This window comes from Euphorbia lathyris, chromosome 10 (assembly GCF_963576675.1).
Source record: "Euphorbia lathyris chromosome 10, ddEupLath1.1, whole genome shotgun sequence".
Classification (NCBI taxonomy): Eukaryota; Viridiplantae; Streptophyta; class Magnoliopsida; order Malpighiales; family Euphorbiaceae; genus Euphorbia; species Euphorbia lathyris.
This window is the reverse complement of record NC_088919.1, coordinates 29412105-29429050: the sequence shown is the minus strand read 5'-3', so window position 1 is coordinate 29429050 and position 16946 is coordinate 29412105. Positions and strand designations below refer to the sequence as shown.

The 16946-nt window shown below is 35.7% G+C and overlaps 3 protein-coding genes across 3 annotated transcripts; 2 read left to right on the top strand and 1 right to left on the bottom strand.

Annotated features, from left to right (window-relative positions):
* Window positions 1-463: 463 nt before the first annotated feature.
* On the bottom strand, window positions 464-3319 carry LOC136208065 (BURP domain-containing protein BNM2A-like). Its single transcript, XM_065998901.1, has 2 exons — window positions 3217-3319; window positions 464-1167 (listed from the first exon to the last, which is right to left on the bottom strand). The coding sequence occupies exons 1-2, from the start codon at window positions 3317-3319 to the stop codon at window positions 464-466; spliced, it is 807 nt and encodes a 268-aa protein (XP_065854973.1).
* Window positions 3320-5045: 1726 nt separating this feature from the next.
* Window positions 5046-8185, top strand: LOC136208082 (putative pentatricopeptide repeat-containing protein At5g06400, mitochondrial). Its single transcript, XM_065998918.1, has one exon. It carries the CDS (start codon window positions 5073-5075, stop codon window positions 8064-8066), a length of 2994 nt encoding a protein of 997 aa, XP_065854990.1. The 5' UTR covers window positions 5046-5072; the 3' UTR covers window positions 8067-8185.
* Window positions 8186-11545: 3360 nt separating this feature from the next.
* On the top strand, window positions 11546-15448 carry LOC136209833 (fra a 1-associated protein). Its single transcript, XM_066001432.1, has 2 exons — window positions 11546-11780; window positions 14801-15448. The coding sequence occupies exons 1-2, from the start codon at window positions 11590-11592 to the stop codon at window positions 15153-15155; spliced, it is 546 nt and encodes a 181-aa protein (XP_065857504.1). The 5' UTR covers window positions 11546-11589; the 3' UTR covers window positions 15156-15448.
* Window positions 15449-16946: the final 1498 nt, after the last annotated feature.

Genomic DNA, 16946 nt, shown 5'->3' with positions numbered 1-16946 from the left:
GTGTTGAATCTATTATCTATCTATTATATCTATAAAATGTGGAACAAATATAACACTTGTCAAAATAACATTGATTTAGCTGATGTGTCAAATTAGTAGAATTTTGAATTTTTTTTAATTCATTTGTTTAAAATTCTAACTTTCTAGCTATCTCATCGTGTTTAATCTTTTTTTCCTATTGCCAAACCCTAACTCATCTCCTTGTGTTTAGCCGATTTTCCCTCTCCCAACTCTATCTTGCAGTCGATTTTCAGATTGCCAAATCCTTACACATCTCTTTATGTTTAGCCTATTTTTCCTCTCCCAAATCTATCTTGCAGTCATTTTCAAATAAAAAATAAAAATCAAATATACCATCTTTTCCATCTCTTTTTAATTTTTAATTTTTCTTCTTCTCCTCTCTCTCTCTCTCTCCTCTTTATTAATTTCTTTCTCTAAAATCAATTGATTTTCAAATCTCTTTTTAAATAATCAAATACAAAGAAAAAACCAAAATCATGGTGGATTTTTCAATTTTCACTAACCCTTTTCTCATTTTTTCAATCTGTTTCATCCATTGAACATAAACAAGAACATCAGCTCTAAAGAAATGACAAACATGAGAAGCACCTAGTTGAGTCCCAAGAACACGAAATGAAGCATGATCTTTACTCCATTCTGAAGTATCCATATGACAAACACTAACTGCTTCAACTCTTCCTCCATTATCACCTCCTAACGAAACCATAAACAACTTATTCCCACTCTTCTGGCTATGGCAGTAAAACACTCTATATGGATACGGCAGCGTATGACAATCTACCATATTCGGAACTCGAATCTCCTTCGGCTCCGATAAGATCGTATAGTTCTCTAAATTCATACCTGATTTTTCAATATGATTAGTTTGTAAAGCTCTGAATTGAGTTTCTAATCCAAAGCTTTTATGTACAAAATCAATTGTAGATTTTAAACAAGTTGCGCAGACTTTAGTTTCGCCTTTAATTGGATTAATTTCACACTGTTTGAGTGTATTTTCCATTGATTTCGCTTGAGGAGAATCTGGTGAGAACGAGAATAAGTGAGGGAGATAAGGAAGATGAGTGCATGAGAAAGGAATTGAATTAGCTTCGTTTTTTGATGAATCAGCTAGTTGCTTCGAGTTTTCTTCCTCACTGGCTTTAAGTTCTTCTCACTGAAAAGTTCTTCAACGCTTGTGTAATTCACGAAGAAGCTAAGAAGAATGAGAAAAAAAATCAGACTTTAATTCAATGGATGAAACAGATTGAAAAAATGAGAAAAGGGTTAGTGGAAATTGAAAAACCCACCATGATTTTGGTTTTTTCTTTGTATTTGATTATTTAGAAAGAGATTTGAAAATCAATCGATTTTAGAGAGAGAAATTAATAAAGAGGAGAGAGATGAGAAGAAGAAAAATTAAAAATTAAAAAGAGATGGAAAAGATGGTATATTTGATTTTTATTTTTTATTTTGGGGTTTGTTTGTGATAATTAGATAATAATGGGAGTTAATTTATAAAATAAAGAAATATAAGGACCAAATTAACTCATTTCCCTTTGACTTTTAACACCGTTAGTCAATTTGGTATGTGTTTGCTAACGGAATGAACTTCAAGGTACCATTTTACAAACTTTTAAATCACATGGGTGTTATTCAAAAACAGGTGTAACTACAAGGTTTATTTTTGTACTTTTCCCTTTAATATTTTTGTCAACATCAAAATGGGGGAGTTTGTTGAAACACATTTCCACAATGATTTTGATTTGACAAAATTATTCAAATTAGAATTAAAACCCTATGATAAAATATTCCAACACATTAAATTTAAATGCTTTGATTTATTTGCTACTAATGTGTTTGTTCAAGTGTTGAGTGTTTGATTCACACGTATTAAAAGACATTAAAGACCAAGGCCTAAAAGCCCATAAGAGAATGTCAAAGCCCAAGTCAACAGATCCAAGCTACTAGATAAACTCGGCCCAACATGAAGAAGGATCCAGAAGCCTTCTCAACTGCTTCACGATGAAGCTACTAAGTCGAACGGATAGAAGACAAGTCAGTAGTTGACTTGAACAACTTAGAGACAAACATTTTGGGAAATGTTCAGACGCCGTAGAAAGATGTCTAGAAGACTTTACCATTAATGGAGAGACAACCTGACGCTTACTGACCAGAAGTACATGATACCTGATCAAGACAGAAAGGCAACTTTGTCATTGGCCGATGACACTGAGCACTGACGAATGAAAGCGACAGCAAACCGTTTCCCTCCAACGGTTATTTTTGAATTTCAAAATAACTGGAGCCTCAGATGTCACTATAAATAGGCCTCTCATTTGCTTCATTCGATGCAGATCTTCATCAAGTCAAACTGTTGACCAAATTGTTATATGAAGTTCTGTGCGAAAGCAAAGCAAAGAAATCTTACACTCACTCTTATTTTGTGTAAAAGACTAGATTGTAATTCATCTAAAGTGTTTTGTTTGTTTAGAACAACATCTTTATCATTCCTAAAGATTGTAAGGAGATACTGAGTTGCTCGGTTATAGTGCTCAGTGGTAAAATAGTATTGGGTATAGGATATAGAGGAAGGTACTCTGTATACTCATGACTATTGTAAGAGGTTTGCGCTCTACCTGAAAGAGCTCAGTAGTGGATTAAAGCTCGGAAGGATTCCGAGACTGGACATAGGCAGGAGGCCGAACCAGGATAAATCTACTAAGTAACATTTTCTAACTCTTAACTCCTTATTTGCTTGCTTTGTATTGTGCCTAGTAAAACGCTAAAAAATGAACATATTGATTTGTGTGTTTTGAGTACTGAGTTTAGGAATAGACTTCAGTGCTATTTCCTAACTCAATGTTAGAAGCAGCCTTAGTCTTAGATCAACTAAAGCTGCCTCTGACTTTGCTCATCATCACTATGCTAAACGACTAAGTGAAAAATCTTGAATATAAAAGAAAGTCAGCCGTAAAGGAGAAATTTTTTAATTAGTTCCTTAACCCCCCCACCCTTGGAACTAATTCTCACATTACACGGGACTAACAATTTACCCCTATTATTTCTTCATAACTCCAATCACCTCTCAAACCAATCACATGAAACCAAATCCTACACACACCGGTGTACCTTAGCTTCATATAATAACCGACTAGTTCAAAGTAGAATAAGTAATCCTTATCTACGGTGATTTCAAATACTTGACCACCTACATACTTCGTAGTACATCGAAAGAAGACCATTTCCCACCATGGTGAAGATTTAGATTCACAATTGCAGGATTTGTGATGGGAACATTGTCATTCCCCATTTCAGCCATCCGATACAATTTAACAGTACATGCTAAAACACAAACAAATCCATAAATACATCATCCAACAAAATCAAGGCAATTTAAAACTAGCAATACCCTATCAAGAAAATCATACCCCTATCATGTTACTGTTACATGCAATAACACAATAAACTTAAATTTTTAGAAAATACCCCAAAAGAGATAGTTCGTCAACAAAAAGGAAAACATATAAACACAATCGAAAACCCAAACTAAACAAAAAGGACACGGAAATTGCAAGATATCTTAACACGTTTTACATACCTTGACTGACACACTATATCTTAACACGGTCTTCTTCTCTTCGAAATATTATTTGTTGTTTCAAATCCACAACTTAAAAATGATCGAAACTTCAACAATTTTAGTACACTTCGATTTGCGAATGTTCTTTTTTTTCAATTCTTTTATTTTGGTTCGATGATCATTCGAGAGTGAAAGAGAAGAGTTTAGTATGCCCTAACATCAACTATCTGTGTCTATATGATTTTGGAAGGCAAAGGGTCAATTTATAGGTCTCCTAATATTTTGGGATGAAAATAAATAACCTTTGCCATGTCACCCCAGTTAGTGGATTTAACAATCTTTCCTAGCTTTATGTAACGGAGGAAAACACAATCCTCTTCTGGACAATTTTTTTCCAGGTACCAGTTTGACAAAAAAAAGTGAAAGTATAAGGGTTTTTTTGGACTTTATCCTATGTTAAACGAGAAAATAATATGGAAACTCAACTTGAATACTTCTCTTACTGACAAAATAGATGAAACCACTCACTGTGAAAAGAAAATTCCAATATGAAATATCAGAATATCAAGTCGGATTAAGTGAGAAGAAGAGAGAAAGATAAGAGAATAAAAAACTGGGTGCTATGGAGAGAGTAAAGAAAAGTCCACTATTTTAACAGAATTGAGGTTGTGTAGTTAAATATAGAATAGAGACTGATTTATTGATTTTCTTAAAACAAATATGTCACTGGCCAACTTGTATGTCAATACTGATGTTATTTAAAAAGGGTTGATTTAAAAAAAATTGTGGTTTCACGTTTTCAGAGATCGGTGCCTGTTTTTTTTTTGTTCCAAAACAAACCCTATGATTTGCACTTTTAACAGAAAACCGTCAATTTGATGATTTGGCAAGAGGTATTATGGTAAATTTTTTTATCTCTCATCTTTGACAAGTCAAACTATTGGTTTCATTTTTTTCTTGATTAACTTTTTCTCTTTCCTCTCTCCTCCCTTTTCGGTGTCTCATCGGTATTTTCTTCTTTGAATCTTCTTTTCATCTCATTGGTTTGCGCACCCACCATGTTCCACATCACTTCCTTTTTGGATAAAATTAAAAGTTTAAGCCACTTTAGAAATTTACTAGTCAAACTTCTAGCAGTGTTTTTTGGTGAACAGAGTTTTGAAAGAGTTTATTAATACAAAAAAAATTAATTTTGAAAAAGCTAATTTTAGAAGTTTCTTCAATTAGCTTATTGCTCGAAGGACATTTTTACCTCTAATTATTATTTTTAACTCTAAATAAATGCTTTGTCACGTATTTATTTATTATTTACCTAAACAGTTATTAGTGACCCGTTAACGCACTAACAGCTATTTGACTAAGGGAACCTTTGTATTTTCCACGGCAGAAACGTGAAACCACGTACTAATATTTTTGGAATTAACCCTTTAAAAAGTGATACTCCTGTGTGGGTATGGTTTCTGCCTAGTAGTTGCAAAGCACATGAGACAAAATGTGGCACATAAACAAACTCCGATTCTTATATGCAAACACAACCCACAAACTTTCCAGTCTTCCAATTTTACGCCTTTCAACAAAATCGACTCGACTAGACGCTGCTCAAGCTGAAACTACTGCTATTAATCCTCTTTTCAAGGAAATCACAGAGATTTTAGGTTGTGATGAGGTCATCTATCAGAAAAACCCATCTAAAGAAAATCATGTCTTAACTGAAGATTTAAATACTCACACACAAGGTGCTTGTGAAAATGTCGAGCTGAGCAACAGTTTACAAGGAGGGAAGACCGAGATAAGAGTTTCCAAGGAGATTGATGTTAGCTCTATAGTTAATGAAGTTACTAGAATTGTTCGTGCAGAAGTTTCAATGGAGGAGAGGTTAGATAGTCTGGGATTTCAACTTGATACGCATATTGTTGACAAAGTATTGAAACGATGCTTCAAAGTGCCGCAATTAGCTTGCAAGTTTTTCAATTGGGTGAAAATTAAAGATGGGTTTTTTCATAATACAGACACTTACAATACCATGTTATATATAGTTGGGGAAGCCAAAGAATTTAATTTAGCAGATTGTTTGGTGGAGGAAATGGAAAAGTATTCATGTGAGAAGGATATTAAAACTTGGAACATTCTTATCTCAAAGTTTGGAAAAGCAAAGATGATAGGCAAAGCTTTGTTTTTCTTTGAGAAAATGAAAAAATCTGGATGTGAACCTGATGAAAAGATCTATAAAACCATGGTGCATTCTCTTTGTAATGCTGGAAAAGGAGAGGTTGCAATGGAACTTTACAAGGAGATGGTTCGTAGAGACTTGAGATTGGATTTAAGTTTGTATAAGGTGTTGCTCAATACAATGGCAAAGTTGGGTGATGTTGGTGCTGTTAATACTGTTACAGATGATATGATTAGGCTTTCAATGATTCCAGAGCGCAATGTTCTTGTCTGCATGCTCAAGAGTTTTTGTGTAGCTGGAAGAATTAGAGAAGCTCTCGAATTGATTCGTGAATTCAAGAGTAAAGAGATAGCACTTGACTATGAATGTTTTGAAACCCTACTGAAAGGACTGTGCAGAGCTGGTAGGATTGCAGATGCTCTTGAAATTACTGAAATTATGAAGAGAAGAAGTCTTGTTGATTCAAAAGTTTATGGGATCATCATCAACGGTTACTTAAAAAGAAATGAACTTTCTAAGGCAATGGAGCTGTTTCAAATCATGAAAGAATCTGGACACCAACCAGCTCTTTCCACGTATACCGAGTTAATGCAAAACTTGTTCGATTCGTACCAATATCAGAAAGGCTTTCAGCTATACAATGAGATGTTGGAAAGAGGAATTAAGGCAGATAGTGTAGTAATTATGGCAGTTGTCGCAGCTCATGTTCGTCAAAACCATATATTAGAAGCATGGGAAGCATTCAATTCCATGGAGTATAAGGGAATCAAACCCACATGGAAATCTTATTCCATATTCATCAAGGAGCTATGCAAACTTTCAAGAACAGATGAATTGCTGAAGGTTTTGCACAAAATGCAGGCTTCCATGATTAGTATTGATAGTAAAATATTCAAGTGGGTTATAGCTTGTATGGAGAAGAATGGGGAGATGGAAAATGTTAAAAAAGTGAAGCAAATGCAAAGATTTTGTAGTCTTCATCCTGGCTCGGGACAACAGGAGCTACAGGTGGAGCTGGAGCAAAATCATGACCGACTCGAGGAAGAAAGAATTGAGCATAAGGGTTACAATGAGCAGGATTGCCGAGAAATTTGTCGGATATTATCATCTTCAGAAGATTGGAGCATCATACAAGGAACTCTAGGCAAATGTGGAGTTCAGTTTACACCGGAACTTATTTTGGAGGTTTTGCGTAATTGCAGCATTCATGGAAAAGCTGCATTACAGTTTTTTTCATGGGTAGGAACGCAGAGTGGCTATAACCACACTACAGAAACATACAACATAGCAATGAAAATTTCAGGACGCGGGAAGGATTTCAAGCACATGAGAAGCCTTTATTATGAGATGAGAAGAAAGGGCTGCTTAATAACACATGATACATGGGGAATCATGATAATGCAATATGGACGTACGGGACTAACCGAGATTGCATTGAAGATTTTCAATGAGATGAAAGATGGAGGTTACATTCCAACTGAAAGTACCTATAAGTATCTGATCATCAGTCTTTGTGGAAGAAAAGGTAGGAAGGTTGATGAAGCCATTAAAATATTCCACGAAATGATTGGTGCAGGATACATCCCGGACAGAGAAATGGTTGAAACTTATCTCTGTTGTTTATGTGAAGTTGGTAAACTATCAGAAGCTAGAAAGAGCGAAGATTGTCTTGGTAAAATTGGATTCACAGTTCCCCTTAGTCGTTCATTGCACATTCGAGCTCTTTGTCGAGCTGGAAGGTTAGAAGAAGCTAAGTTGTTGCTGAAGGAGGCTGGAACGGAGCGGTCTACACTAGATGAATGTACTTCTGCAAGCTTTGTTCATGCACTACTACGAAAGGGACAAGAAGAAGAGGCATTAGCTAAGGTAGAAGCAATGAAAAAGGCGGGTATTCGTCTAACTGTCCACATCTATACTTCATTCATTGTTCATTTTCTAAAAGAGAAGCGGATGGAAAAAGCTATGGAGGTGTTGGAGGAAATGCAGCAAGAAGGGTGTGAAGGGACGATTGTTACATATTCGGCATTGATTCGAGGGTACATGGATATGGGGAGAGATGTTGATGCTTGGAATGTGTTCAATCATTTGAAACTGAAAGGACCTGCACCGGATTTTAAGACATACTCCATGTTCATAACCGGTCTTTGTAAGGTAGGTAAATCTGAAGAATCTCTGAAGCTGATATATGAAATGTTGGATAATGGGATAGTTCCAAGTAGTATTAATTTCAGAACTGTTTTTTATGGATTAAACAGAGAAGGTAAACATGATTTAGCTCGGACTGTACTACAACAAAAGTTAAGCCTTAAGAAGTAAACGCAACTTCTTAACATAGTTTATTTTATTTGTGATTATTTCTCTTATTGAACTTTCTTCTTCTTTCCAATTAAAATTCACATCAATTTGTTGGGGTGAATAAAGTTTTATTATATGAAGATGGCCTTAAATCGGTTAAGTTAAATAGTTTGAATTCTAGTGTATACCTTACATTTTAAGGAATACCCACTAAACACTAGAAAATTTCAATTTTTTCTAATAATCACATCCAACAATTTTCAATTAAATGTCCATACGTAGCTGTCTCGAACTAATCATTTGGATCCAAATTAAAGACATGTTTATGTAAAATTAATATAGGTGATTTGGTTAAATTCTAAAAGTTCATGTATCAATTTGTAACTAAGAGAAGCAAGGTCGTCAAAAGGGTTGTTTGTACGACGAATCTGCTCTAACATCTAAGTCAGTTTGTGGAGGAGACTGGAGAATGATCACAATCAGTAATTTAAAGCTGTAATGCAAAAATCAATGAGCTTACTATTTATAATGATATTGAGCTTAAGAAGACGGTTATAGATTGTGGAGCAGGATGAGCCACGTGTCTCATGTTGATATAAGAGAGTGAGTCCAGATACTGGCCTGATATGTGATTCCTAGGATCGGGAGTGGTTATGGTAACGACTGGATTCTTGACTGAGTATCATGAGGTTTCCCGAATCAAGCTTCTAGTACGTCGTCGTTCTGTTTTATACAATGAGAAGCTACACATTCTATCTTTTAGAGAGTACGTTCGTGCTTCAACAGTTCCACATGACAAAGTTATATTTATATGATATCAATGACATTAATAAATTATAAAAATAAAAAATATAACACAAAAACTAATAAAAATAACTTAAACAACTAAATAAAAATAAAAAATCATAATTTCCGTGTACTTTATATAATGATATTATAAAAGTCGGAATAACGTTCAGTAACCCAAATTCGGTAAGGGATTTGGAAACTTCAGAATTGATGGAGATTGGCAAGGGATTTGGAAAGCTGAGGTTCCGTTCAAAATTCGGTACTTTTGTTGGAGGTTAGTCTGTAACTGTATTCCTACTCGAGTCCGATTAAAGAATAGAGGGGTGGATCTGGCGGATGACTGTGTGATGTGTTCACTGGATATCGAAGACGTGTGGCACCTCTTCTGGTTATGCCCAAAAGCCCAGCAATTGTGGCGTGAAGCGGGTCTGTTTAATGAACTGAATAACTTGGCTGCGGATGCGGACAACTTTGCCTATCTGTTTTTTTAACTTTTGCAGGTCAGGGAGTCCAGGACGTTCTCAGCTCTTTATGGTTCTTCTGTGGTGCTGGTGGCGAGCGAGAAACGAACTGCTCTGGAAACAGACAACCAGCCAGACGTCACACATTATCAGCAACGGTCGAAGGACACTCGAGGAGTGGCAGATTGCTCAGCGTCGAAGGAGCACCTCTAACAGCAGGCCGCCTCCCACTTTGTGTGCAAGACGATGGCACCGCCCGCCCCCACAGGTGCTGTCGTGCTGTACCGACTTCAGCACTTTCACTATTCTGGGCAAATCTGGATGCAGTGCGGTGCTAAGGTGAGCAGACGGTTCGTTCATATCAGCCCGGACGAATATGATGGATGGTCTAATGGATAGCCGCGAGGGAGAGGCCTTGGCTATTCTCCAGGCTATACATTGGCTTATCGAGAGAGGAGAAACGAACGTTGTTATTGAAAGCGACTCCCAAGTGACAGCACACGCCATCCAGTCCAACTAAGCGGGCGTTTCAGAATTTGGAGATATCATCGGCCAGATTCGTAGCTTATTATCGACACACAACGGCTTCTCAGTCTGCTTTATTCGCAGACTAGCAAATGGCCTTGCTCATGCTTTTGCAAGAGCAGCCTCACAATATGCTAGTCCGTTCTTTTTTTTTATGCTATTCCGAGTTTTGTTCCTTTATCCGCTTTGAACTTTTGTAACGCTTTGATTCATTAATGAAGGTAATTTTCAAAAAAAAAAAAAAAGAATTCGGAATAATGATAAGTAAAAAACTTATTTGTGCACATAAAAATTATAATTTTGTCCAAGTCAAATAAATATAAATAACTTTTCATGAAAATCTAGAAAAAGCTATTATTTTCATAAAGGAATAATTATCAAATTTAACCCTAATGTTTTAAGCGAAATGCATATTTAGTCCTAACATATAAAATTGTGTAAATTTAACCTCAACATTTCTAAGTAAAATCAATTTTAACCACGTGTTATCGCAATTTTGAAAAGATTGATTTGACTATTATTTAATTGTCACATTTGATATCTCAAATAAATTTGTTAATAAATTAAAACAATTTCGTATATTTTTTATTGTTTTCTTTCTCAGCTCTATTAATAACATAATAAATATTTTAAACTTTTTAACCGAATTTATCTAAGCTTTTGTTTGAGAGTTTGGAGGTTAATGAGAGTGAGAGTTAAATGAGGTAATGAAAAGGAAAGGAAAATGATGAAAAAGAAAGTTAAAAATTAACCTTGATTGAGAGTTTATAAAATGTAAATTAGATTAAATATTTAACTTCGTTTGGGAGGGAAGGTAATCTAAATTTACTGTGTGTGCAGAAAAAAAAATATTTTAAAAAACTTTACGTATTAGTTCTAGGCTAGGGGTGACAACGGGGCGGGGCGGGGGCGGTTTTGCATCCCCCATTTCGCCCCCAATATTTTCGATTGCGGTTTCGGAGAATCCCCAAAAAAATGTTCGGGGATTTTTTGACACCCACATCCGCCCGCACGGTTCTATACGGATTTCGGGGAATCCCCAATCCCCACATAAAATTAAAAAAAAATTCAAATTAAAACTTAATCCCCAAATTTAAAATTCATCATGTGTTACTGGTATAAAATATCAGTTTAGATCAGCAATAAAACGAAATTATAAAATATAACTTTAGAGCAACAATAAAACAAAATTAAATTACTGATATAATAAAAAAAACTTAACATTCAATATCAGTACTGATATAATAATAAAAACTGAGCATTCAGTATATACCAAGAGTAGCAATAAAATAAAATTAAAGTAGAGCAACCATAAAACTAAATTAAGTTGTTGTAGATGTACATAATAGTATTAGTTAACTTATCACAATACTGATTATTTTTTTTAATCACATTTAAATACTAATTATCTTAGATATATATATATATATATATAATATTTTATTTGATTGATGGAGGATTTTGCGGGGATTTTACGGTCGGTTTTTTGGGGGCGGTTTGCGGATCCCCACGGTTCGGGGATAGTAATACCCACCCCGCCCAATTTTAATGTTCGGGGCTAAAATTTCCCCCGCCCCCAGCCCCACACCCAAAAATTTCGGTCTTTCCCCGTCCTATCCGTTCGGATCCACACGGTTTTCGGTTTTTCCCGTCCCATTGCCACCCCATTTCTAGGCAAAGGAAACGTATTGCCTAAACCAACCCAAATAATAAGAATAGGTATATACACATTCTAGGCTTTTCGCGAACATACCACAACTGGAAACGAAATGGGGTGGGTGTGGAAAGACGATTTCAATTCTTCATTGCCTTCCGGTGATTTGTCCTCCTCCTCTGGTGGGAAGGCATGCTCCACCAGAAAGGTAGTCAAATCTCAGTGCAGGACGGAAGAGGTGGAGCCCGGGAAGTTCATCCGAAAGTGTGAGAAAACCGAGGAGGTTCTCAGAGAGTGCCTCGGAGAGTAAGTGCTCCTTATTTCGTTATTTTATTATTTATTTCTCTCATTATTGTTTCCTGGAATACCTTTTGAGGGAAAATTGCATTGTTTGTTATTTGTGGGGATTTTCCAAGGGGAAAAACTTTTCACTTGGTTTTGCTTCTTATTTCTCTGGTTATATGCTTTTCAGTATGGTGTATTCAGGCAGCTCCCTCAATAAATAAAGATGTCAGTGGCTTAATGTGATTGTTGTTAACAAAAAATTCTATATGGAACTATAAATTAATCAACAGTTACAAAAAGAAGAAGAAAACCCCTACCTACGGTTGTAGCATTGGATGAGAATTCAGATTTGCTGAAATACTTCTAGCTTTTATCATTGTTATTGCTGTTTTCTGTCTGACTCTACTACTGTGATCCTTATCTGCTTGCTAATGCTTTGCTATTTTGAGGGTGTCAATCTGAAACATTTCAATTCTATTTCAAGGGTGTTAATCAGATAGCGAATTTCTCCTTCTTTATTTGGGCATTTCTCCCCACCTTCAAACATTTCAATGGTTATATATTGTGTTTATTTGGCAAGAGAATTCTTAAATTGTTGGTAATTTAACTATGGGTTCTTGGAGCCTAGGCGTACTAAGGTGCAGGGGTCTTGGAGTCTAAAAGACTAAAAATATATAAAAACATAAATGATTATATTTAAAATATAAGAAATGATAAATTCTAAATCAAGTGCAACAAATTCAGTATTCTAAAGTTTCAAGTGTCCAACTAAATATTAAATCCTAAGTTGATTAATGGCTACTTCTCATCAAAAGTCTCCAAATTCATCAATCATTACCATCACTCTCCTCATCTCTACCATCTTAAAATTCTTCTTCAAGGATCTAATCCTCTTCATCCTCATCCTACTCGTCTAAATTTAGTTTCTTCTTTGTCATCTTTCCATCTCGAAGAACTGCAGGAGCTTTGTGTTTGAAGATGGTGCTTTAGCCTTTTCCTTTGGGTCTAGCACTTCGATGTATTCTGACATTTTCTTACTACTACAGTTTTATAAGAACTTTTTTCAACTCCAGCAGCCCTACCAACTAAAGTCCATGTTATATTATCATCTTCAAACACGAGTTCATCAATCATCATCATTCGACCCCTTGTCATCCAAATATTACCAATCCACCGTTCATTTTTCCCTACTCCTCTAGTGTTATAACTTATAAGTTATAACCATTCATTAGAGATTAAAGATATATCTAACTTTTTAAAACCCTAAAACGTACTCATGTAATAGGCGTGCCTCTTATAACCACGGTTAGGCACACAAAGGCATACCTTGGCAGTCGTCTGAGTGACAATGTCAGCCTTTGTTTTGCGCGCCATGTGCACCTAGAGCCTTAGGCGTGCCTTTAATAACTATGTGTCCATTGTAGGTGAGACTGGGAGTGATAAAACTTTGTTTTGATTTTTGCTATTGGAAATCATTGAGTTGATAATAAAGTCACCTAGTTTGAATATGAACTAGAAACTTACAATTACAGTTTCATGTTCATTTTATTACCACATAGTTTTTGGGATATCTCTGATTACTGAGTACGTTGTGTGTGGATTTTCTTGATTTCATGTGTAGGATTGAAGCTTTACAAGAAACAGTAATATAAGTAATGAGAAAACACACAGCTAGCTTATAAGCTATGAAGCACCGATACTTCTAAGAGGTCAACGTACTCGTATCCGATACTATGAGGACAGGGATACGGCGGGGATGAGTACAGGATACAGCTAAGGAGTATACATTTTTTTCTTTCTTTTCTTTTTTTTTTTTAATTAGGGGATACACGGGGGATATTTTTCATAATTAATTAGTTAAATTGTAGGGGTTTTTTTAAAAAAACTTAAAAAATATAAGGATTATAAAACAAATTAAATAAAGTAATATCAACCCACCATCCATTAACAAATTAAAAAACTTGACTTATTGGTAATATAATATTATAGATGTTATTTGTGGTCTTATAATGACTTATGAGTTTTATTTGTGGTTTTATAACGACTTTATGAATTTGATTTGTGGTTTATATATTTATGTATCTTTTAAATTTTTCATTACAAATGATATATATATATATTATTAATTATATATAAAACTTGTCGTATCCCTGCCATACCCGCATCTCATATTTTTTAGAAATACCGTTTGCCGTACCAGTATCGGTGCTTCATAGCTTATAAGTTAGTTAAAAAGGAAGATAAATTGGAAAAGCCTTTTCTTCGAGAAAATCAAAGCAGCGAGTTTATGTCTTATTTCTTCGATAGCGACTGCTGATTTGTTTGAACATTATTCTGTGTTTCTTTTTGGAGACTTTTGAAGGATCTAACTTTTGTGATTCAATAATTATTTTATATAACTATAATATTGTTTATATCTGTGACTTTACCTGGTCTTTTTGAAGTAGTGTCTCATTTAATGAAGGAGAGTGTCGCCTAGTGCATTGGGCGATTTGAGATCTCATTGCCTTAAGCGTTAAAGTTAAATTGATGGGTGGGGGGTTGTCTTAGGCAAGCAAGAAGGAAATGATTCCACTCTTCGTCCTTACTGAGAGATAATGGTTGTTCCCTGGAGTTTGCCTTGTGGACTATTTTCTTTCACTTATGTTTCTTCATATACTATTTTCTATTGCATCAATAGAGCTCTTCCTCTTTGATCATTATTGTTATTGCTGTTTGTGTGCGACTCTGTTAGTGTGATCCTTGGTTGTTTGCTAACACTTCGATTCTATTTTAAGGGTATCAATAAAAAACACTTCATTCTATTTCAAGGGTGTTAATAGATAATGATTTCTCACGTAGTTTGAATATGAACTAGACAATTACAACTACAGTAACATGTTCATTTTATCACCACATCTATGATATCTTCATCTTGTTTTTTTCTTAATGTTCTGTATAATTTTTGTGATGCCCCTGATTATTGAGTAGGTTGCGTGTGGAATTTCTGCCTTTCCTGTGATTGTTGACACTGTAGTTTGTTATTTGTTCGAATGAATTAGGCATGTTGAAGTGCTGAAATCCAACAAGGAGTACACAGAGGAAGATGTTACAGACTTGGTGGGTAAAGGGTTTTACAGATCAAGCGAGTTGCACGAGTCACCATTTAACTTCCCAGGGCTTAGAAATGATGTTGAAGGGATTGAACGCCACTTTCTCGGTGGAATCAATCGATTCTTCGAAGCAGCTGAACATATGCGAAATAGCCTTTTTGATAGTTTGGACGAGTTATACAAGGACAGCCCTTCATCCTCACCATCTATGAAGCGAGCGATACCTAAAAAAGAATCCTTCCAAGAACCAAGCAAGCCAGACTCTGGTAATATCGATCTTTATGGGTTGGCTAAAGACGTCTAGAAGGTAAAAGCAGTTTGCTAAGTAAATTTTGAGCTGACATACGCAGTTTCTGATTCTCTTACAGCTAGAGATTATATGGTAGCTGAAATACAATAAATTTTTACATATTTGGTTCTTATGTCTTTACATGATTTTGGGGTACAAGATGTGGATTTGTGATTTTGTTATATGTTGCACTTGAATAGTAATGCATGTTTTGCTGAGTTGGTTGCATTTTCCTTTGGTCGAGTGAGTGCAGACAGGGATGAATTTGAATAAGTTAATAGGAAGTTTCATGTCCGTTGTCGTTTGAAGGTTAAATTATGATTATGAGTAGTGTTATTTTGATTGTGAGGAGTCAAATCGTGATAGCCCAAAAAACTTCTCTTTTCCTGAACTTAGCTATCATATATTACATTCCATTAATAATCAACAACTACTTGAATTAATGCAAGTTTAACTCGGTCATATTCTATCGTATTCACCCTTTTCTTATATTCTTATGGATTGGTACCATTTTTGGTTTTTCTGTTTTAAATGAAACGGTGATTCTTATATTATTATACAATTGCAAATTTGACCAAAAATTTCATTTTCATATTTTAATAAGTGATATCAAATTAAATGATGGCATACGCTTTATGGCGTCATCATTCTTATTGCGGTCCAAGCCCAGGCTAAGGGCCCAAACAACGTCCAAGACGGTCTCTGACCTATTTCAACAAGTCAAAGACGACCACTACGGTTCAAGCTTAACGAGAGGCAACCCATTACAGTTTATGAGGTTCTAACCTCGGAGTATCAAGGGATCTTTTAGAATCTTACGAGACAAAAGACTCCTTTTAGGATTCAGATTCTTTAAAGGATTAGAAACCTAGCTTTGTAAGGATTCCTAAGGAGGTGACACCTTTAAACCTAATCGAATACTATAAATATACATGTATAGACACAAGGTTTGGTACGTCAACTACTATTTCTAAACTAGTTTATACCATTCCATTCAGTCTTAAATCAGAAACTAACTTAGGCATCAGAGTGGGTTTGCTAGACTCCGATTTCGTTTGACTTGCATACTGTTTTGTAGGATCAACACGATGTCGGATCAACATCATGTTTGGACACATAATCAAGAATCAAGTAACAAGTTACCATTGATGCGGTGAGTGTGGATTTCGATTATCCACCATTTGTCCGAATATTTAGTGATGACTTAATCTAGTCGCGTTCACTCGAAGATCCACCGAAACAACAATCAAGAAGTTAAAGAGCAAGCAAGGCCCCAGCCCCAATTAAATCCTCAATACCAACTCCTAATAGAGGAAGTATCCCGAAGGTTCGGACAGAACTTAGTAGCCATGCAAAAAGAGATGGACGATGCAAAAGCAACATATGTGTTGGAGATGGCTGATCTTCGGTGGCAGCTGTGGAAAGCAAAAAGGGCCGAGCGAGAAAAACTCGTCCGAACATGAGAGTCTAGTAGGGAATCCATTGGGACCCCTAGGGCCTATTCTCGAAGCTGTCCCCTAGACGAAGGTATTCCAAATCAAGAAGCCCTCCTCGGCACCATACAAGGCAAAAGGACCCAAGGAAAAATCTCGCGGGCGAGGCACACGTCGTTCCCCATTATGGCCAAAAAAGATGCACCCGTCAGTAAAGAGGATATATTGGAGTTCCTCGAGAAGAAATCTTTGTGTAAATCCAGTTCTTGAGATAGATATTTTGATTTGGCAAAGACCAACATGCCTTTGTCAAAGACCAACATGCCTTTGTCAAAGGAGATTCAACGACAGCCCATGCCTAGAGGATTTCGGG

Bases quoted from the DNA above. Each gene is read 5' to 3' on its own strand.
- LOC136208065 (XM_065998901.1), bottom strand. From the start codon at position 3,319: ATGGCTGAAATGGGGAATGACAATGTTCCCATCACAAATCCTGCAATT. The intron at 1,168-3,216 runs GTATGTAGGTGG...TTCAGTGAGAAG, and splicing joins TTCTTTCGATGTACTACGAA to AACTTAAAGCCAGTGAGGAA.
- LOC136208082 (XM_065998918.1), top strand. From the start codon at position 5,073: ATGTGGCACATAAACAAACTCCGATTCTTATATGCAAACACAACCCAC.
- LOC136209833 (XM_066001432.1), top strand. From the start codon at position 11,590: ATGGGGTGGGTGTGGAAAGACGATTTCAATTCTTCATTGCCTTCCGGT. The intron at 11,781-14,800 runs GTAAGTGCTCCT...CGAATGAATTAG, and splicing joins CTCAGAGAGTGCCTCGGAGA to GCATGTTGAAGTGCTGAAAT.